General features: G+C 42.9%; 1 protein-coding gene across 7 annotated transcripts in view; it reads right to left on the reverse strand.

Moving 5' to 3' along the window:
- Window positions 1-22,979, reverse strand: part of syne1a (spectrin repeat containing, nuclear envelope 1a) — a 130,729-nt gene that overhangs the window by 63,348 nt on the left and 44,402 nt on the right. For all 7 annotated transcript variants that reach the window (XM_079643232.1, XM_079643231.1, XM_079643226.1 and 4 more), the window contains 24 exons: window positions 22,227-22,409; window positions 22,016-22,117; window positions 21,641-21,844; window positions 20,967-21,174; window positions 20,009-20,121; window positions 19,295-19,500; window positions 19,057-19,218; window positions 18,679-18,958; window positions 17,942-18,114; window positions 16,126-16,435; window positions 15,574-15,738; window positions 13,657-14,016; window positions 12,055-12,191; window positions 9,637-9,814; window positions 7,117-7,299; window positions 6,556-6,699; window positions 5,081-5,236; window positions 4,163-4,327; window positions 3,191-3,363; window positions 2,843-2,996; window positions 2,335-2,478; window positions 1,902-2,066; window positions 1,490-1,807; window positions 535-690 (listed from right to left, as the gene is read on the reverse strand). In XM_079643232.1, the coding sequence (XP_079499358.1) occupies window positions 535-690; window positions 1,490-1,807; window positions 1,902-2,066; window positions 2,335-2,478; window positions 2,843-2,996; window positions 3,191-3,363; window positions 4,163-4,327; window positions 5,081-5,236; window positions 6,556-6,699; window positions 7,117-7,299; window positions 9,637-9,814; window positions 12,055-12,191; window positions 13,657-14,016; window positions 15,574-15,738; window positions 16,126-16,435; window positions 17,942-18,114; window positions 18,679-18,958; window positions 19,057-19,218; window positions 19,295-19,500; window positions 20,009-20,121; window positions 20,967-21,174; window positions 21,641-21,844; window positions 22,016-22,117; window positions 22,227-22,409 (4,539 nt within the window). The remainder of the gene's footprint in view (window positions 1-534; window positions 691-1,489; window positions 1,808-1,901; window positions 2,067-2,334; window positions 2,479-2,842; window positions 2,997-3,190; window positions 3,364-4,162; window positions 4,328-5,080; window positions 5,237-6,555; window positions 6,700-7,116; window positions 7,300-9,636; window positions 9,815-12,054; window positions 12,192-13,656; window positions 14,017-15,573; window positions 15,739-16,125; window positions 16,436-17,941; window positions 18,115-18,678; window positions 18,959-19,056; window positions 19,219-19,294; window positions 19,501-20,008; window positions 20,122-20,966; window positions 21,175-21,640; window positions 21,845-22,015; window positions 22,118-22,226; window positions 22,410-22,979) is intronic.

Below are 22,979 nucleotides of genomic sequence, written 5' to 3' on the forward strand. Positions count from 1 at the left end.
CTTATCTTTAACATCGAGAGAGTATATTGCAAAAGGGATTAAACCTATACCCAGCCCATAATGACTATATGTTGGCTTTATGTTTAGCTATTTTTTACTTATAATGGCAGGTAGTATCTTCCAGGAAAAACTTCTTGTGGACAGGAAATTAAAGATTGCACAAGTTCGGACTTCCTGTCCACCAGTTCATTTTTAAGACCCAATATACAGTCATTGTTAATAATAAATGGGTATTAAAAGAAAATAGTTATCATCATGTATTCTATAAGGGTGAAATATAAAAAGCTGTTGATATAGGTCACAGGGACCTATACATATTGCCTTACATACCGTAAATCACATTGTACAACTACATTTCCCCGCTAAATCATAGTAGAGTTGAAATAACAAGGAAGAACTGGACAGAAAGTCAAACTTCTACATTAACATTCTCAGGAAAAATATGATTTTTTTCAAACTCTACAGAGTAAATATATGATGTATAAATATATACGTAAATAAGCAACAATTTATAGACAACAGACGATGCCTAACCTGTATGTTGAGCAGCAGGGAATGGTAGCGTGCAGTGAGCTGGGTGGCAGTAACGCTGACACGACTACTGATGTAGGTTTCCTCCAGAACCTGCTGAGCCAGAGAGGAGAGGCCGTCCACTTCTCCCTGCCGTGAAAGCACCGCCTCAAGACTCCCCTGTTCACAAGGGACAAGGAGAAAAATATATAATTAGTGTGATAATAGTGAAATACAGATTTAAATGTAAATTAGGTTTTTTTGAGTGAAATAAAAGGGCAAACAAGAAATAACACATCACACCCCAAAAAATACATGGGGTCAAGAGGTATGTGTGTGCGTGCGTGTGATTTTGTGTGTGTGTGTGTGTGCGTGCGTGTGTGTGTGTGTGTGCCCCCTAAATGCAGGGCAGGAAAATACAGAGACTGTCTGACATCCTGACTCTGACAGGAAGCTCCAAAGGGAGGTGACCCTGTAGGGAAATATTCTCCCCCCCCCCCAGCTGTTTTCTTTTCTTTCAAATGTTGTTGTCAGTGGAGTGTGTGTATAAGCAGGAAATGTGATGTATATTACTGGAAGGCCATGGGATTTTGAAAGGCAAAAACCTATCTTTTAGAGATTTTTTGTAGAATAAATTGATGTAATGTTGTATGAACTGACATGGTGTGACTGCCAGTCAAAGAAAAATCTGAAACAATTTTTTAGCAATTAATGAAAAGACAAAAATTGAGGCAAGATCTCTGCAGAAACACCAGATACAAGCTTGAACATTGTATGTGTATATACATTGTTTCTAGGGTGAATTCCTACATATTGTGCCTTTATGAGGAAAGGGCTTCAAAGTAAAAAAATAAAGACTAAAAAGTTAGCGTGAAACAATACATCAACTGAAAGTGCTTTGTTAAAATATAATTAAACCACTGACAATTGCACAAATTATTGAAAACAGAATATCATGGACTTGAAATCTTTCTCTGACCTTGAGTTTCTTCAGCTGAGTCTCTTTGGTGCCTCTGTCTGACCTCCGATGACCTCTGAGGTTTGCCACCTTCTCCATCTCCTGCAGCCACTGGGCCAGGCTCAGGAACCTTTGGCCCATCTGCCTCAGTCTGGTCAGTGTGGAGCTCAGCTGGGTCTGGGTCTCCTCCAGGCGGCCCTGGTAGGCCCCCCACTCCCTCTGAGCGGTGTCCAGCGCTCGGTCCTCGATCTGAGGTATACCCCAGGGGATTACCCTCTCTCTGCTGCTCAGCACAGAGGAGAGCAAAGACTGGCCGTTTGAGCAGTGTTCCTGTAGGAGCTACATGAGAAATAAAAAAGGTAAGAAACAGTGTGATTGAAGAGTTTGACATTAAAGGTCAGGGGTCTTGCACAACACTCCATGATGTCTGTACCCGTAGCTCTTGCAGTGTCTTCTCTAATGTTTCCACGTTTCCCTCAGGGTGGGACAACGAAGCCAGAGTGGCCTGTTCCTGCTCCAGCCAGTCCTCAAACACATGTAAGCCCCTCTGATATTCCTGATGAACCAGCACCAGCCCTTTGGCCTTACCGACTGCGTTCTGCAAAACAGGTTGAAGAAATTGGTGGAAAGAATAGTTACATCTGTTCAAACACAGCAGTAGTAGATATTTGTAAGAATAATTCCATGACTACTGGCTTTAATCTTTTAAAACTCAATGATTGAACTAAGTCATTTGTGGGAATGTTATTGATATGTATGAAACAACAGGGGCTGGGTGTTCAGAGAAACATTCTGGAAATCAAAATATTATTCAAATGCTTTCAGAGGAAAAATAAAAATAATGATTTGTTTTGCTTCGTGAGTACCTTGGCCTTTTCTTTGAGGGCATTGTATCTACATTGCAGCTGCTGCACCTCCTGCTTGGTAGTGTAGTGTTCAGCCATATTGGATCCCTTCGTGGCAATGGTCTCCAGAGGACTGCTGTGACTCAGTACTTCTTCATAGAGAAGCTGGAATGAAATGAGAACACAAAAATACACTCAGTTTACTACATGAAATTCAATCGGGAGGCTCTGGAGAATGATAGGTGTAACTGCATGAGTTTAGAGGAGGAAGTTCAATAAATAAAAGTGATTTTTCACATTTCAAATTATCCGAAAAAATATGAACTAGAAACAAAACATGACATCTGCTCTATAAAATAAAGTTAAACGTTTTTTCATTTATCTGCACACACATAAGACTAAATAAAAACAAGATATGATAAAATAAGACATTTGAAAGCCCAAGAACAAACAGAACAGGACAACAGACTTTTTTGTTGTTGCTAGAATTGGCTTTTTAAGGCTAGGCATTAAAAGCACGATGGGATACCTTGGTCTTTCCCAGGTTAGCGGTCTTGTCTCTCATCTCAGAGTACTGTCGGTCAGAGCAGCTAAGTGTCTCCTCGACTCGGTCCATCCACAGCACAAACTGACCCACGTCCTCCTGATAGCTGGTCCACTGCGACAAAGCGCCCTCCAGCTGGCTGTTAAATCAACATAATGCAGTTAACACACGGGGAACAAACATAACACAAAACATGCACATACAACGTACACATGCATTTAAATCTAATTGTCCCGTAACCTTTCAAATAACTGAAATCAATCAAGTGAAACTAGACAGTTCCCAGTCCCATTTATCAACTGACTGAGAGATTGATTGCTTTATGATCACAACCTTTTACACTGAATGGAGGCAGAGAGCAGGGAGTCCCAGGAGTCTTTGAGGTCCTGGATCTGTTTGCGAATCACCGGGACCCCCTCAGCCGAAGTGTTCCTCTGGACTGCTTCTCCCCGCGTCAGGAGCATCTTTAGCTGGATCTCTCTCTCCTGACGAGCAGCCAGCAAGGCCTTCAGACAGAGGGGAGTGATCAGACAGGAAATAACGATCTATAGTCTAAACCTTTTTACCATCGAAACATTGCAACAGGATTTTCAAGTAGTTATAATCTCAGCACGAATCCTTGACATCATTTAGTCTGATGCATCGGTCTCAAACTGAATTATCTGTGTCAAGATACTGCTGGAGTGATAATCCTGGTATCAAGAAGGAAATCTGTTCATGTTGATGCACAATGTAACGGCAATAGAATGACGAAATGATCAGTTTTTAGATTTGTACCCTGTAAACCTTTCATTTCACCATGCAATTTGATCTGCCACTGGGACGATTTCACAGGAAGGCCCGATTAAACTCACAAATTAAATACAACCATGGCGTGAATAAAACAGGGAAGGGATAGCACTTTTGTTTTCCCCAGAAACTATCGATAGCTCTCATCATTAAACCAAAAAAGAAGAAAATCAATGAAACTTTTTTTGTAGTTTCTGTCCCCAGTTGTTGAAATGGCAGTCAGTGGGAAAACCAAAGTATCGTAAAACCAATTTCAGTGTCCCATATTGTTAGAAGTCCCTAGGCTTGAACGAAAACAGAAAGCAATATGTTGTGTTTGCAACAGCGATACCAACAATCACACCACTTGGGAAAGCTAGTTGGGGCTTGGAATTGAAACGTTTCATCACTGAAAATGTTCTGAAGGAAGCGTATTGCAGGGGAAACATCAACAGTCTCTATGGGTTGTACATTTTAACAATAGTCTAATCTCTAAAAACTAAGTTATATTCCCCCACCCTTCTTGTCCCTCCTTACTTCCAGCTGTAACATCCGGTCCTCTAACACGCTTTTGTCCGTGGTGGTGTTGTTGCAGGTGTGGAGGACCCTCTGGGCTTCACACACCCAATCCTGGAGCTCTTTGAGGCCCTGAGAGAAGAGGCGGTGCTCTCCGACAATACGTTCAATCCTGGAGGCCTTATCCTTCAGAGACCAGAGCACAATACTGTAAACACACTCTTCTAATAACTGTTCTGAGAAACGGGTAAGTTGAAAACAAACAATATGATTTGCGACAGTGTGTTCATATATTTCTGTTTGCTTTTGGGATTACACTCTTATTTTTACTCACTGAAATCTCCAGAGACTTCCCCACCCCAAAATGACAGCATCGACACAATGTATTTTGCTCAAAGTAATCACTCATAAATCTTTCACATCCGTAAAGTGGCGAAAGACAGAGCGACAATAACAATCTACAAGTGGCAATTTAAAGAGATTTCATTCCTGTTTCCATGTCAGGCAGAGAAGAGGACCTAAAAATAGCCGCACTCTAGCTAGAAAAGTAAATACATTTCATTCATCACCATGGAGCACTCTCATTTTCCTCAGGAAGGACACTGGCACTCTGCGGTCAGTTATGTTTTGTACTACGCGGTCTACAATTATAGAAAAGACAGTGAAAAGTGAAAAGGTCAGATTCTGAAGCACTGACACATTTCAGCCCTGGCATTTTCAAAGTGCTTCGGTGGATAAAAGGTGAGCTCCACAGTCTTAGTCTTTTTTTATATTGATGAGGCTGCGAGGACCTTTCGGAGTTGAAAAATGGATAGTCCTGCTCAGGTAAATTACCGAAGATGCCATGACTTTCCCGGGTGCAATATTTTACCCCAAGGCAAGCTGATTACAGAATCTGTGACTGATGAGAAAGAAAGGAGCGTAAAGGCCAGGAGTTACCTTGGTTAAGTTGCTGAGGGCTAGGTACTGCGCTGACAGCTGGGATACACGGTGGACGAAGCCCTTTCCGGCTGCTTGTCCCTCCCAGAGACGATGAGCTCTTTCCCTGAGACAGCCCAGCTCTGCCTCCCGACCAGCCATCTCCTCCAGAACACACTGGACCAGCAGGAAGCAGGAGGAGACAAAGAGATGAAGGTGGAATTGGAGAAATAAAGATGAAGGAGCATAGGATGTGGGTAAGCACAGTTTGGAGGGAGACGAAATGGAGCACATAGGAGAGGATGGTTGTGTGTTGACCGCATAAAGTCAAGGACAAAATAAAACAACAAAAACCATGAAAGCGATGACAGGGAGGTGGGAGAGGCACAGAGGAGGGACACATGGTTCGGTTAACATGTCACAAGAAAAGACAGAGCAACAAGAACACATCGGAATACATGGATAAAGACTTCGTAAAAAAAGCAGCATCAGCAGTATTTCTCTTGATGTTCATTTTTGAAAAGAAAATGCTGTAATCTGGTGAGACACTTCAGCTCAGAACAGAGGGGAAGCGGACAAGGCTGATAAAATACTGAAAAGGAAATGGGGTATTTATCTGAAAAAGGTAAGGAGGATTTGGCCAACACAGGTTCAGACAGTGAAGCCTGCGTGTATTCTATTGTACTTCAGGTGCTGAGGGAGAAAGGTAATTGCTTGCAGGGCCTGACAAAAGGCAGCAAGGAGAAGTGCTACAGTGGGGGACGAGTAAATACAAAAATAGCAACAAAGATAAGGGCAGAGCTCTGAGATGGGCTTGATGTGTTTTTTTCTCTATTGTCAGTTTTATCTTTTGAACGCTCCGTGTTTCTCTTTTTTTTGTCTCTGCCAGACATGGAAGAGACTGTTATCGCATCCTGAAAAGGGCCTTTTAGCCACGCAGCGCTTCAGCTGTGACAGGCGGAGAATTAATTAGATTTCTGGACTTTTCCTCCGACTATTGTGTCAAGACGAGGCTCTATTTTGATCCAGTGGTGCTCGACAAATGTAATTAGGTCTTTCTCTTTTCCCAGCTGATTTGAGATTGCACTTTAGGGATGCATATCTGATGGAGACCTACAACTATTTAGCATCCTTGGGAAATCTACTTAATATTCAATTTCTGGTGTAATAAAATGGTTTACTTCAGTGACGAGAGGAAATGAGAGAAATTACACTGGGAGTCTGTAAAAGGCACACTCTCAGTGTGACATAATGCATTTTAACAGAATTCGATCATACTGTACATCATATAAATATATTGCTTTAAGGAGTGGCTATAATAAAACTGTAAAGCTAGGAGATAGACCCATTCATTTACCCTATGATTAAAGGGGTAATATCATTTTAAGAGCGCTGCAATGATCAGCTGTGAGGAATATTCTGAGGATATCTGATGTTTAAAGAGCCTAGACGGCGTCAAGTCTAGTGTGACTGCATGCCTTCTGGCTCCACAATACCTGCAGTTTGCTGAGCTCCTGTTTCTTGGCTGGAAGGTCGTGTAGCCGGGCGCTGCTCTCCTGAACTCTGACCTCTGTGCTGTTCAGCCAGTCCTGCAGAGGCTCAGCACTGGCCTCAAACTCCGTCATCTGGGACTGCAGGTTCTACAAATGGTACACATAAGTTGTCAAAAACTACTAGAGAATTTCTTAAATAAACTACCTGTACACAGACTGAAGCAACTCTATTCAAGAAGGCATTTTGACATTTGTTTAGTTTTTATGTCCTCTGACAATAGATATATGATATCAAAGCCAAATCTCTCTGTTTGGATAGTCAAAATAAATCACATAACCTTATACCATGAAAAAAAAAAGTGAGTAAAAAGGTAAACAGGAAGAAGACACAAACTGTAAACAAATATGTAGACATTGTTCAATCTGTATGCATTAAACCACCAATTCTGTACTGTTAACCAATACTTAAAGATATAGAAACCTTGAGATGCAGATTGTCTTTTCTTGTTTTAAAGTAGACGAGACAAAAAAGCAGCATGCAAACAAAGCTGCATTTTAACTAACCTTGAGTGCATCCTCCCTCAGCTGCAGGTTACTCATCAGGCTCGTCCAGTCTTCTCTGGTGTTTGCCACCTTGGCCTTGATTCCCTCCACCCTGTCTTTGGACACCACAGCCATCAGCAGCTCCCCGCTGGCCCCCACTGTACTCAGCCTGGCCTGGCCATGCTCCCTGTCACTCAGAAACTCCTGTGGGGATACACAGACAAAGACAAAGGAACTGTGACTATTTAACACAAACACACACACAAAGGGAGGAGAGTGTGACAGTGAAAGGGGAAAAATGGACTGAATGACAACTTGTTTTTTCTTCTGCTTTTGATGCTACAGTTGATGGCTAACTGAAATCAATATGGCCATTTTCTACATGGCCAATAGATTTGTTTCCCCTGTGTCCTGGGATCTCACTTTACACTGTCAAAAGCAGTAATTAGGCTGAGCCATTACTCATTCCATATGCGTGGGCAGAAGGAGGGGGCTGACCCGGGGAGGCTATCACAGTTTAGGACAGTACAGCCAGGCTGAAATGTGTCGGTTTTTACATAGCTCCTCGTACCCACCCACATAAAATGTACACACACCCCCTCCTTCAGAGCTGAGTCGATGACAGTAGCGCAGCAGGGACCACTCCACCATCTGTGCAGTCAGCACATCACTTACACACACACTACAGCTTCGGGCTTCTAACACACGCACACGCACACGTGCACACACACACACACACACACACGCACACACACACACACACACACACACACACACACACACACACACACACACACACACACACACACTGCAGCCAAAAACAGGCATAGAAAGTCAATTTCTTTATCTCTCTTTCCCTTTATTTTCATTCTCTCTTCTCTTTTCATTCAGTTTTCTTCACACTTACCATTCTCCCCTTGCCAATGTATCTGTATACTACCAATTAAGCACACAATGGATGCCCCCGCCCCTCCCATGCTTGCCCTCCTGGAGGTCAGCCATGTGGAAACATTGTTCCACATTCCTCCCCAAGTCAATAATAAATAAAACATGCTCCGCTTCAATATTCCTCTCTCCTTCACTGCCATGTACCCTATGACATTCCCGCTCATCCTTAAGGCTACACAAGAAACTTCTGAAGGAGCACACATATGCTTTTGTAAAATTATTTCTAAAAGTAACCGTATGTTATTTTGACATTCTGAACTCCCTCTTTGTGTGACTGTTGGTTAATTGATAAAGTACTGCTCACACTGAATAAAATATGTTGCAATTAAATCAGTTTCTGCACATTATTAATGTAACTCTTACTATTTAAGCTCAGCTCAAAGCAATAACCATAATTCCTTAGTGGTGATGTAGTGGTGGACATGGTCAGGTGTGTGAGAGGTAATTAACGGTCTGGTGCAGGGATGTGGGGACCACCTTAAACGACAGCACCTGACTCGTGGCCAGGACCCTGGGGTGCTCTTAAGAGTCTGCCAGACTTTTACACCTGCCAGCTTCTCATAGAAAGACACAGTCTTCTCAGAACGAGAAACACACAGATATTTTAAAGAGAATGGCACAGAGACCCCACTGTGGAGCTTTCTCTTATCCCTCTTGGCTTTGTGCCCACTTTTAGCTTATGCAGCCTTCGGCAGGTCCCGCCACTCCGACAAGCCCACCAGAGGACACTCAACAGTGGGCATGTCGATACAGACATCCCCTTGAGCAATCCCCCTTGAAAGTGGATTGATTTTTTAACTATTACATCATTTCACTTTCAGCAATCTCCTTTGTAGTAGCAATCTTTGCTAAGCCTGCTCAATCCATGCTAGGATACTAAAATGAACCCTGGTTTGTCACAGTCGATTTAGAGTTAAACCAAACTGAGGATTTAAAGCTTCACAAGCAACAGTTCCAGCTAACACAAATATTTTTGATTAAAAAAGGGTTGATTTATATATTTCAACAGGTGAACAATCAATACAGAAAATCTAGTTTATGTAAGTGGATAAATTAAACGTCTTCACTATACAGCAACTTGATTTGAAATCCGTACTGCTTCATTTCAGCTAGCTAATGGGCAATAGTGTGTGACAATAAAGCCATTATGGGTTCTGGGTGGCAGTCAGACATGCGAGTATGAATGAGTTTTATTATATTTTGTGCAACCCAAGTTATTAAAAATGCAGGTCTTTTTCTAAAGGATGGATTGGAAGCAATATTCAGTGACATGCAAATAAATATCAAGTCTTCCACTTTCTATCCCTGAATACAAAATGTGATTCAATTTGTATATTTGCTGCTCTGTGTCTAGTTTGTCTGTCCTGGGGAAACAGGAGGTGATTCACTTTATATTTCAAGCAGCAATAAAGACAATCAAAACTGGGAAGAGCAGTAGGAGCTCACAGGCTGAACAACAGTGTGACTTCAAAATGATACCTGCAATGTGCAGACCAAAAGGACGGCACATTACCATAATTCTATGTTAACATTATTTTAAGAACGTAGTAGGAATTGAACAGATGTCCACCCTGGGAAAAGTATATCTCTTACTTGGATCCTGAGCAGAGCGGTGGAGGCTTCGGCAACACTTTGTGGAACATCAAAGCATTTGGCGGTGCTGATTTTGGCGTTGACCAGCCACTGTTGGAAGTCTCTCAATGCTGCGCGGAACCTCTGCTCCAACAAACGCTCCTTATTTTGACACTCCCTGGATGCCCGTAGACTGAGGCTGCAGGACAAGAGAGAAGATTTAACATGTTGTTCACAAGTTGAAGTCCAAGTAGAAATGAACAAAGAAAGAAAGAAAGGGGTTAGGTCCAGAGGATGTATTTGCCGTCTACTGTCCACGTGCTCATCAAAACAAAGAGGACATGTGCAGATGCTAACATACTGTACATGTACAATGGAGGAGGCGAATGGGAAGCCTGGGAGATGAACAGGGCTGAGAACGGGCAGGTGGAGAAATGGCAAAGCGGGTGGAGTGGAAGGAATGAGCATTGGGGCAAATGGGGTGGGGGATGGTGGTGCGAAGGAGGGGGTTGAGAGGCAACATATGAGTGGGGCAAGAGTTCACAGGGGTGACAAGACAGAGAAAACTTGGGTTGACAGATTGATGCTTTAAAAAAAAGGGTGAGAATGAAGGGATATGGCAGGGATACAGTGTGTGAGGGAAAGGTTAGAATAAGCAAAATGATATATTAAAAAGGGACACTTTGACATTTTAGTTGGTTGTTACCAGGATCCAGAATTATTTATATTGTTCATACAGTATATCCCTCAGAGTATAAAGCTAGAACTACACAGTACAGAACATTGACATTGGACGTTTGCGACAAACCTGTTATTAAGTTCAATGCAACATTTCTCATGTCAGTGTTTTAATTCTCACTTGCTGTTTTATTTGTGCATGGCAACTACAGCATGTCAAAGGTAAGGGAATTATTAGAAAACATTGAAAGCTTGAAATGTCTGTGATAAAACATCAATAAAAAGCGTTACTATCCATCCACCTCCACAACTCAGACGCTATATGGAACATCCTTTTCTTTATACTACAGGCAAAGATGCAACCTCAATTGCACCAACGAAACATATTTACTGTTAAGAGTATGCAAAATCATAATGTGCACAAGCAGGACAACAAAGGGAAAAGAGTCATTGGGTTTCATACATATTGGGCAGTGGGTGAAGGTTAAAGGGGGGGGGGGGGTCTGGAAGTGATGGAAAGGATTACAAGGTGCTCAGCTGTTTGAGCAGGAGTTACTGTCCCAAGGGAGGCATGACAAAAACAAGAAAAAAGCCACACAACCTTCTATTTACACACACTAACACGCACAAACACCCTTGAGTTTTAATGATGCGATAAGAGCATGAAAGGGTATTACAGTGAGGTTGGCATGTGATTGGAAGAAGCAGTTTTTTCTGCTGTGATGGGCAAAAATCTGGCATGAGCTCTGAAACTGCCTTTTCCACCTCCATCTCCTTTCCCCCTACTCTATTTTTTTTTGCTACCTCTTTCCCCTTGCTCTTCTTTCTGCAGTGCTTAATGCAGGACAGGTGCTAAGAGCACACAGGCCAAGTCTGCTACTGACTGAAAAGTCTAGTGAATGAGGAAGGGTGCTGTTTTTGCCAATCAGCAGCCAAAGCCAATTACCCGCCAAAACATCTCCAACATGTTGACCTCACTCAGGTTGTCAGCCAATATTTCTTTGTTACAGTGCTTTGTCCCAGTACTCCACAATATTTCGAGAAAAATTAAATAAATAAATAATTCATGCTACTGTATGTTTATACTTGTGCACACATGTCTTTTTTGGCATGGCGTGTTTCACAAGCAAGCGTTAAACCAAATGAACAATAGCAGGCAATTAGAGGGCATGAAAAAAAATCATCCAAATGATATTTCCCTCAAATTACACTCAGCCTTCCATAAAATTAAACAGGAGAAGGACAAAAACTAACTAACACCGTGAACAAGCAGAGGTGAAGGAAGGTGCTTTGATGTCGCATAGCAACTGGTGGCTCGGTTGTTCTCTGTCACCTTTAGCCTTCGTCTGGCTGACATACATGTCAAAACAACTCTCTGTGCGAGATGGTCACAAACACACAAGCACACTCTTCTCATACAAATAAGGTTGTAAAACTGTGCCGTTACCCTTCCCACTCTGACATGAGATCAGTGTTTTTTTGGGGGGAGGACTCTACGCTTCTTCTACTGTGGTTTTGGTGATGAATGAATAAATGTGTTATGCATGGTCTCATTACATCCAAGATATGGCAAATATAAGTGAAAACCTTATGCAAAGCAGCAATGTTCTTCTGTTATGCATTCCATAGATGGCAATATAAAGTGATCACCCAGCTTTAGCCAACAAATCTCCGTTTCATTTCAAATCCACATAAGGATAACAAACACCGAAGTATTTTCCGCAACACGCTGTTCACTCAAGTAGAAAAATGTCCTCTCACCTGTTGTGCTGTTTGATAAGTCCAGTGACTCGGTCAGAGTGTGAGCCCAGGTCTCTGGAGTACCGCACCAGGTCGTTGAGTTGTCCTTTCAACTTCTCTGCCATCGGCTCGGCGCTCTGCAAGCCCTCCAGTATATCCTAAACAACACAAAACACACACCAGCTGGCTCAGTGTGTGTGTGTGTGTGTGTAACAAGGAGAGACAAGCACCCAACGGATCTGCATGACATCCTTCAATAAGTGCAATCGCATTCCTATTCATACCCTGTCTTCGTCTTTTTAGCTCTTGTCACACACACACACGCTCCAACACATACTCACAGTGTTGCTTGTACAATAGCATTTCTGTTCTTCGCTCAGTGTGGCAGGAAGGAGCCTTGGACAACGTTCTCCCGCTCTCCTCAGCGTGCCTCACATTCTGCACTCACACAGTCATGAAATCCTGTCCCATGAAATATGTAAAAGCTCTCTCTCTCTCTCTGTGTATGACTCTCGCTCGCTTGTTCTCTTTCTGACGTATGACCAACACACAACTCTCCCTCCTTCCCTGTTCTCCTGTAACCGTTGCTCTCTTCTCCTTCCCTCCTCTTCTACTTTCTCTTCCTTCCTCTTTCTCGCTCCCTCCTCCCACTCCTTGCACTCATTGCCTCTCACACATTTTTCCTCCTTCTCACTCTCTCACGCTCTCTCCCAGTGGAATTCAGCTGTCAGCCGTCACAGATGCGCGATTGGTTCAAACGCACACAAACGAGCGCGTAACGAAAACAAGGCTGGACACAGGAAACCGGCTGGAGGAGGAGGAGGAGAGAGAGAGAAACGGAGGAGGGGGGAGACTCCTCCTCTGCTCTTTGACAGCCCCAAATTGAGGGAAACCAGAGAAAGGCATGGCTGAAGGAACCCGCCGAGGAGAGTGAGGGTGTGCATGCTGGTATGGCCTTGACAATACAGAGAAATTGTCCCACTGTAAACATCCTGTGGAGGTTAGAAATAGAGCAGCAGGGGAGGTGAGGAGCGAGGGCATCTAAGAAATAACCCCTGCGGTCGAAAGAGACATCACTGTACACTTCAAACAAGTAAGGGGAAAGCTGAAGGAATTGAAAGGCGGGAATGTTTGGGAGGGAGAGATAGTGGAAAATAATGGCACAAAATAAACAAAAGGGGGAGGGGTAGAGAGGACAGAAGACAGATTGTGGAGAAAACAAGGGAAATTGATGGGAAGCTGTCACTCCTTCATCATCCCAGTAAAGCTGATTTACAAACTAATCTGTTTAAAGGATTTACAAATAGAATGGATAATTACTGAAAGCAGAGCTGAATACAGAGGATGTATGTCTGCAGTGTGTAAGTGTGTGTGAATGTGTTTGCCTGTGAGTAGTTTCCATTAAACAATGCTAATCACCTTCTCTAAAATTAACATAGTACGATGCTGCACATTGGACACTGTCAGCTTTTTATACATCACAGTTTGCCAACCCCAATCTCAGTCGAACAGAGTTTTTATAATTAATAATTTTTAATAAACTAAATGAATACTGAACTGAATACGAGTAAATAACAATGAATAATTAAAACGTTAAGCTGACATTTACTCATGTTACCATACCTTAGCCAGCTGCCATCCCTCCACTGCCTCCTCTCCGTTGCTCCGCCCCTCAGCTCTGATCAGCTCCTGGCTCCACCCCCTCAGACGTCCATCCAGCTCTTTCAGCTCCTCCTCCAGCTGGGCGGTCAGACGCTGATATTCCTCCTCTGAGGCTGCAGCAGAGGCCAGGGCCCCCTCCAGGCCATCCCTGGCCCTCAGAGCGGCCCCCTCCCACTGCTCCAGAGCCTGGGACAGCGCCCCCAGTTGGCGGTCCATGGCCTCGCAGCCGCCCGCCGCCGTGTGCTCCGCCGTGGACGCAGCGGTCCTACGAACCCGGCTGAGGCGCTCTCGGCCCTCCAGCAGCCGACACTCAACGCGCTCCTGAGGAGATGGGAGATATGAGTAGAAGTTGCTACGGAAACTGTGGCTACGGAAACAGCAAACTCTGATTCTATTTAAAACTGCCTACATAGACTTCACATATCTCCTGCTCCATCCCTTTCTGCTCTTTGAAAGTGCCTTTGAAGCTTCACTTCTGATGTCCTGTATTTTTATTTGCCATCAGAGTATTCTCTCACAATAACTAATTTCATCCAACGCCTGTATCACACCCCCTCCCCGTCTCTCATTCTGTGTGAAAGGTAGCACTTCAGAGGATGAGGGTGGGAAGAGAAAACACTTGAGTGTGATGTGATAGCATTGAACTGATGGATTAAAAGGGAGAAAAAAAACAGCAGCTGATCATTTTTGTGTGTGAGAAGAAATACAACACATTAACCTTGAGACCATGAATGGAAAATGAAAACGGCGCAACTAGCTTGTATAGACAACAAATTATATTTGCTCTTCTACTGAAATGCTTCACACCGCGCCTTTACAAACACAGATATATATAATGTGATAATTAGGGCCCCTGTGTGAAATTGATATGCAAATCAATATCTCCTCACATATTTTCTCACCTCCGTAATTGCAGAATTATAGAACAGGGAGAAGCTTAGGCATTAATTGCACTGCTCTTCCCTTGTACCGTTTTACATGGTAATAGACCGACTCAGTGTCTGTAAAATGTGCCGGGAGAGATTGAGATACTTGGCTGTGATATGGGAACAAATTGAAAACCAATTCCAATTCCGAACATAGTTTGCCCTCCTTCATAGCGGGAGTCCATTAAGATTAGATGGGTTCAGATAATTCAGCAATCAGTTACCTTAGCAACAGACTATACCTTCTAACAGGGTGAAGTTTTCTACTAGAACATATACTTGAAGCATATGGAAGACTTATCCTGATAGGAGTTTCAATAGCTTTCTCCATTTAAAGACTCTGAAAATAAAAACAGATGCTGTACAAATCACTGGGTTGGATTATTATATTATGTACCCTTGTGGTGTAGAATACTGAGGGTAAGACTATTATAATCACACAAGTAATTAGCGACTGCTTAAATTGCTACAGTAATCACAAAAACTTTAGACCTTGAAGTGTTTGCTCTTTTTTTTTTAATCTGAACATCTGCAATTCCATGACAACTGTGCAAGATCCTTCTGATTATATATTTTTGTGTGAAATGATTAAAACCTCCAATCAATAGACCTTGAGATGAGACTGTTTACTCAAATGGTCCAAACTATTTTTACACGGAGAGAGACATTTGATTTAAAATACATTAAGTTCAAATAAAACAGTCTCCTTTGTTTGACAATAACGTCAAAGTAATGAAATAACAGCTCATCTATGTCCACTCTGAAGCACAATAGGCTTGTCTCCTGTCAGATTTGGCATACTATTATCTGTCAACACGTGGATCAGAATTCTTTTTTCAGGATTGTTTTATTTACTTTTTTTCCCTTGACAATAGCGCATACAAAGCAAACAAAAGGAGCGTCAGCCAGCATCAACAAGGGGATTTCTTTGTATGTGGACACCATGCCTTACCCTCACTTCTGACAGCTTCTTTTTGATGGAGGCAGAGTCTCCTGATGTATCAGACCAGTGATGCAGCTCCTCGCCGGCAGTCATCAGCCAATCAGTGAGCTCCCTCACAGCCTCCAGGTACGCTTGGTGTTCCAACACCACGGCCTGTGCTAGACGTACTCTCTCCTACAAACAAAGACAGAAACAGTTATCAATGTACTGGGCGACTGTGGCTGCGAGGGAGTGCGGTCGTCTTTCAACCAGAAGGTTGTGGGTTCGATCCCAGCCCATGCAGTCAACATGTCGATGTATCCTTGGGCAAGATACTTAACCCTGAGTTGCTCCCGATGGCATGGCCAACGGTGTGTGAATGTGTATGGATGTTAATTCCTAGAGTAAGGTACACTGCTCTGTATGAATGGGTGAACTACATGTAGTATGTAAAGCACTTTGAGGGGTCTTAAAGACTGGATAAAGCGCTATATAAGTACAGTCCATTTACCATTAGTACTATTAAAAGTATCTCACTTCAGATTTTTGGAAAATGCAATATAAGATGAAGTAACATCGCACCTCCACCAACGATGTGAGGTCATCAAACTGCACCTGCAGTTGGGTGCGGGCGCCATGATTAAAACTTGCATCGCCAGTCTTTTTGAACAGTTCTCTGGCTTTTTCTTCCAGGCTGGACAGCGCCACCTGGTGGTCCTCCAGGTCAGCCAGCAGGGCTCTGAGTCTCTCCAGCTGCGAGGCCTTCTCTCTGGGCCCTGGCTGGGGGGTGAGAGGGGCGCGCACCTCCCTCTCTACAGCGTCCATCCAGCAGCGCAGCAGGGCAGCACCCTCCAGGTAACCCCCCCACTGCGTCACGGTCCACTCTAGGCGACTGGAGGAAAGACAATAGATCTCTGTGTTAGTGTGTAACTGACACATATGGGAATTAGAGTTTTTGAATAAACAGAGAACATATGAATAAATATGAGGAGTACCCAACATCTGGGGAATTTTTTTTTATAACCCTAAAACAATTTTGAGACTGCTGAACTTTTGTTGATCTTAATACTCTTATCTGTGAGCTATACAGTATGCAGATTTATACACATTTTCAACAAAAATTAATAATGGTATTTCCTTTTCTGAGTGGTTCAACAAGAATGTTTTATACAAATTTAAATTCAATATGATTACTTTAAATTCAATTTTGGTACATCAAATCTGGACATAAAATGCTCAATATAAATACAGAGTGTGTGTGTATTTTTTTTACTGTTAAATAGTGGAACAGTATATATTTCATACCAATGATATAGCCAAGAAATCTAAATTGTCTGTTATACTGGCTTAGTGGCTTATCCCCTTTATCCTGTTTCAAACACATACAGGCTAAGATTCACACCCACATTCATACTGGCCATCTGTTACCCCTGCATGGACAAATAACACCAATATTCCCACACGCACGCACGCACGTACTGTACATTAGCAGACACACACACACACACACACACACACACACACACACACACACACACACACACACACACACACACACACACACACACACACACACACACACACACACACACACACACACACACACACACACACACACACACACACACCTCTTTTTCACCTGCTACCCTTCGCCTCCTGTTATCCCCTTCCCCTTAAAAAACACAAACACACCCCATGTGTGATCCACTGTTTGCAATCCACCACTTAGTCCCTAATGAGATCAATTTTTGGTTGGAGGGGCCATAATTGCTCAATCAAACACACAAAAATGAAGCATGTGCACCCCACCCCCCCCCCCACACACACACACACACAGACAGATGCACACACTCTCACACACACACTCACTCTCCCATATACACACGGAAAATAACCTTCTAAATCAGATACATCAATCAGAGTTCCAAAAAGAGACAAATACTTCTCATTATGAATTTAACCTAATGGTAATTAATGACATAGAGACATCAATCTATCGTGATTAAAATGACCTGATCCTGATAGAGAGGATTTTTTGGCACACATGTAAATGGCCTCTGAAATAGCACATTTAAAAAGTAAAGAATAAAAAGTGGTTGATAAAAATGTGTTTATAGTTCACAGTTTTCTCCAGTTTCTGTAAGTGCAATTCTAAAATGTATTGGTGACAGAATATTACGTTACACACACACACACACACACACACACACACACACACACACACACACACACACACACACACACACACACACACACACACACACACACACACACACACACACACACACACACACACACACACACACACACACACACACACACACACACACACACACACACACACACACACACACATATCAACTCAACTCTAGGTGAGGAAACAAAAGGAGCCGTCTACCTGTGGCAGCTCATGGCAGTCACAAGCAGCGTGGCCCAAGCATCCTCTACTTCCTGTAGCTGAGAGCGGACCACTTCCTGTCCAGGGGCTCCATAGCTGCGCAGGGCCAACTCACCCTTACCCATCGCCATATTCAGCTTGACCTCCCCCTCCCCCTTCAAAAGCAGGATGTCCTGTGCAAACAAAGCGGGGTCAGATTGGACTTGATTAAGAAATCAGTTGTTTGGAAACTTTCTCAAGCAAACAGCCCCCTCTTGTGTTAACCAGAACAACTGTAGACTGTAATAGCAAACTAAAAAAAGAAACGTAACATTATATTACAGCTGAGCATGTCATCCACTTTTGAAATAATAGGTATGATTCAACAGCTAAGTCCTCCAAATGATTCCCATCATACTAATAGTAAAAGCATGAAAAAGCTTTAAGAGGATGCAGTGCAGGCTTGTTACGTTACTTTTCGTTTTAAAGATTAGATCAATTCTGGTCAACAAAGAATAATTTGTTCAGTTTTAAAGCTGACGTGGGATTATTTGTGAAATTATTAGTTAAAAAAAAAAGAATGTATGTTGTATTGTTAATATATGTACCAGAAAAAAATCAATACACCTAAATACATTTAAAATGGATTAATTAGGGAAAAAAAGATTCCAAAAACTTCATGCATTTTCATAGATTAAATATTCCATGGAAATTACAGATATGAAATAGTCTACTAGCAAGAAAACAACACCTCTCACCTGCACAGTCTCCAGCCTCTGCTCTAACTCCTCTTTGGTCCCCATGGTGCTGTCTACTGTCCCCAGCCTCTCTTGGATCTCCTCTAGCCAGGCCCAAACCGCTTGGAGGGTCTCTGCGAAGGCCTGGCTCTCTTGGCAGCCCCGCAGCTTCTCCCTGGATGTCTTTAGGAGGGCCTGGTGCTCCATCTGGAGCTGGCCTGTCACTCTGACCTCTCCTCCTGACCCGCGGCCTGCTTCAGACAGAGACTGGGCCTCCTGGCAGAGACGCTCCATGGACTCTCTTGCAAGAGACAGTGATATGTTATCAAGAACATTTAACAGCCCACGCTATGGCATGTATAACATTTGGCCTCAAACACCCACATACTATATACATACCTTCTTGCATGCAGCTCCTTATGGAGGTTTTCCATCCTCTCCAGCTCTTCTGCGGTGTCTGGGGTTCCTTGCTGGCACTCCACTCCAAAAACACGCTCTCTCTTGAGGCTGAGATCCATCTGCTTCAGCCAGTCTCTTACACCCTCCACATAGTCATTAAAGCTGAAAAGGAGTGGATGCATTTTTCTATTTAATTCAAATTCCTTTACTTTGACACACAACAGAAGTGATGACTTACTGTTTAAGAAGGTCAATGCTCTCTTCCAAGTCTCGTCGGCTCTGAGAGCAGCTGTCCAGGTAGTTCCTCCACTCCCTCTGACAGGAGGAGAGATGCTCCTGGACCTGTGCCGCTCCAGCTTTAGGCAGGTGGAGCTGGAGCCTCCCGGCCTCCTCACAGACCTTAGAGAGACGCTCCTCACCCTCTGATGCCCGCTCCACTGACCCCTGTGGATGTAGGAGGAGGAATATGTAGCTAATAAAAACGTGTATGTCCCTGCACATTTCAATTAAAGAAAGAAATAGATGTATAACAATCTTTGAGTAGGTAACACATACCTCCCTAAGAAGCTACACAGAGTTATTACTCTCAAGTCTGACTATGGGAGTATTTGTACTTCCATTTCAACTCCCATAAATTCCCAAATGTTTATTAAATTTAAGCCCAGATTAAGTTTCATCCAATTAAGTATTAACGACACATGGCAGGACTTTTTGATGACCTTCATCAAGAAGTTCACAAAGTAAATAATGTTGAGGATACGAAATTCATTGTTACAATAATTACTTATATCTGTTAACTGACAATACAACTTTATTAGGTGTGTCAAAGTTTGACATCACCTGATAACATCAAGAAGTTATTGAAACCTAAGAGGCCTGCCCTCTATATGCTTTTGGTTTACTGCTCCATGAAAAATACATTTAAAAGTATGACATTAAAGTTCGACGTTACCTTTAGTCTTTGCAACTTGGCATGAAGGATGGCATCATCTCCTGATTGGTTAGAGCAGTCTTTCAGCTCCGACTTCACATCTGTGAGCCGGGAGTGGAAGTCTTGGACGAGCTCTGCTCGGAGGAACAGAAACAACAGGTAAGCTTAAAGCTAAATAAAAACGGTGACAAGTTGAGAAAAACTGATGTATGGTTAAGTATTTAACAGCAAAGAAGGGAGGAGAGTGATGAGAGGCGATGTGTTGAGGCAGATGGGAAGTGTGGGTGTGTCAACGCTGTGCAGCGCTGGGTTACCTTGGCAACAAGCCCAAAATGAGTCCCTCGAGAGCAGATGTGACGAGAGCAACATTACTCTCCGTGGCACAGGTGTGTGTCTGAGCAATGGGAGCGCACCGGTGTACCAGGCAGTGTGTGTCAATGAGTGTGAGTGTAGTGGGCGGATTAAGTGTGCCCTGGGGAAAGATGTAGGATAATCAACACTAAATCTGTTGCACCACTAACATGAACGAATGACAATGCATCATGAGTTGTGCACTATTTCAATGGATGATTATGAGATTTTAAGTGCTATTAAAAATGTGTACTCCTACTTAGAGGAAAAACTGTTGGTGGTGGTTTTATAGTTTTCATTATGTAAGCTGTTCAGTCTTAATCCAGTCCTTGTTAGTGTTTATCATATTAAGTCAAGATCAATGAACATTTTTAATGTTTCATATATCAAACACTTATATAGTCGAGCCAAAGTATCAACTCATTTCTTGTAGTCAGATAACTTTAACTGAAATAAGTAAGTTAATCCCATCCTGACTGTGCTCATTGTGTGATGCTGCGGTAGCTCTGATGTGTCTTGAAGCACAGAAAACAAAAGAAAATAACAGTCTATAATATTTTGTCTCCTCTTTTTAGTGTTTAAAGACATCAGTGTCCCCATAATTCCACATTCCTACTGTATCTCTTACCGTTGAAGTGGAGCTGTAGCCCGTCCTGCAGGCTGCCTCTGGTCTTGGCACAGCGCTGGGCGACAGCCTCTGTTCGCTTGGCGATGGAGGTGAGGTCAGAGGAGAGGAATGAGAGCTCCTGAGAGGGGTGAGATCTGCACAGGGCACTCAGAGAATCTCTAGCCGAGTCCATGTCTGCCCTCTGTTGCTGCACCACGCTCTGCAGGTCCTGTACATGAAAAGGTGGAAGATCGCAACTAACTTAATCCATCTCCCCTCACAAATCTATGGTCTTCAGGTTATGTAAAAACCTGAAGTGCCTGACTACAGCTAGTGTTTGGTTTATTCATTATGGGCTACTGTAGTAACATGGTGGTGCTACTGTACATGGGTTCTTAGTGGGAAAGAACTCGCCCCCTATGTACTGTAGATATGCTAACGAAAAACTACAATACTTAGTTTCATGTGATAACACACTCATAAAAAACATAGTTATGATTATTATAAACCATCTCTGCCTTGTTAATGGTTGGTCGATAGTGGTGTGAAGTTACAGGGATAGCGATAGAAATAGTTAAACATAGAGGGAGACTGTGTTGTCACTTTTGTATCAGAAGTATTACTTTTCTATATACTGTATAATATGTATAGGTCTGGAATTATTGTGTTCTTGTATCCCATTGAAAGTGTCATACCTTAACTGTACCAATGTCTTCAGGAGAAGTAGCTTCAGTGAGGTCAGATAAGGAACCCTCAACCGCCACCAGCCGCTCGGACATCTGGGACATGAGGTCCTCCAGTCGCTGCTTTTGGAAACTGAAGTAGGTCAAAGTGTGTTTGGCCTGGTTGTACACTTCATGTGCATGGGCCATTTTCTTCCTCAGGTCTGACTCCAGGACCTGGTTATAAAACCAAAAATCCATATAAATATATTTCTATATTCATTTTAGGCACATGTAATTAGTATTTGTGTTTGTATTTCCACATCAGGCTTAGTAGACAATTGGAAAATAAGTATTTCTCGTAAAAATGTCAGAAAAATCCTCCCAAATGTGTCTTCCGTTCCATACCTGCATTTGTAACGGGGTTTCCTGCAGTTTGGCCCGCTCCTTCAGCTCTGCCACTCTCTCCTGCAGGGTGTCCAGTCTCTGCTCCCTCTTCTCAACCTCAGCCTGCAGATCAAATTACCAAAGAATTCAATTAAATCACGCCTGCTAAGAACTCATTCTGAATATTATCACACCATCATCCTTTTATACATTCTGTCCAGTGGGCTCTGACCTGAAAGGTGGCAAGATGGGTCTCTGTCTGCTCTTTATCACTGAGATTGGTCACACTGTCATTGAGATCAGCGATGGAGTTGGCGGCCCATTGGTTAATATCCTGCTCCATGGATTTCAGGTCGTCCCACAGAGATACACAGTAGCCCAGTCTCTCTGTGTTGGTTTGTATTTTCTCTGAGACCTAAAGGAACAGAGACCAGAATTGTATCCGAGTACAGAACAGAATACGTCTCAATCAACAGGAGAGGTAAGATCTCCCACCCTCTTGTGTTCAGTTTTCCCTCTCTTTAACAAGGGACGGTATGCTTTACTGGGAGATGGAAGGAAAACAAGGCCTAATTGGTTTGACAGATGTGGTGATGAGAAGTGAGAGAGAGAAAGGGAGAGAGGGGGAGACAGAAAGGCAGATAACACGTCTAGACGTGTTTGTATTTCTGTCTCATTTGTGACAGCTGAGCAGCCCCTTAAACTAAATCCCTCAAGAGGAGAAAATGGAAAAAGAAAAAAACTGAAATAAATATCATTTAAAGAAGCGAAGCTCAAGTGTTTGGCAGAGCTGTAATCTGGAAGACATAATTGATTTCCCCCCTCAATAGTCAAATCAAAACAACACCACAAATCTCTTTATACTCTTCATAGTCATTATCATGTTTCGGCACAGGGAGAATTCATGAAGGACCAAGTGTGTGGATGAGGAGAATTCATTAATGTCAAAAAGTATTATTTCACCATGACTGACCAGGTAGATAGA

Source organism: Notothenia rossii (genome assembly GCF_949606895.1).
Source record: "Notothenia rossii genome assembly, chromosome: 8".
NCBI lineage: Eukaryota > Metazoa > Chordata > Actinopteri > Perciformes > Nototheniidae > Notothenia > Notothenia rossii.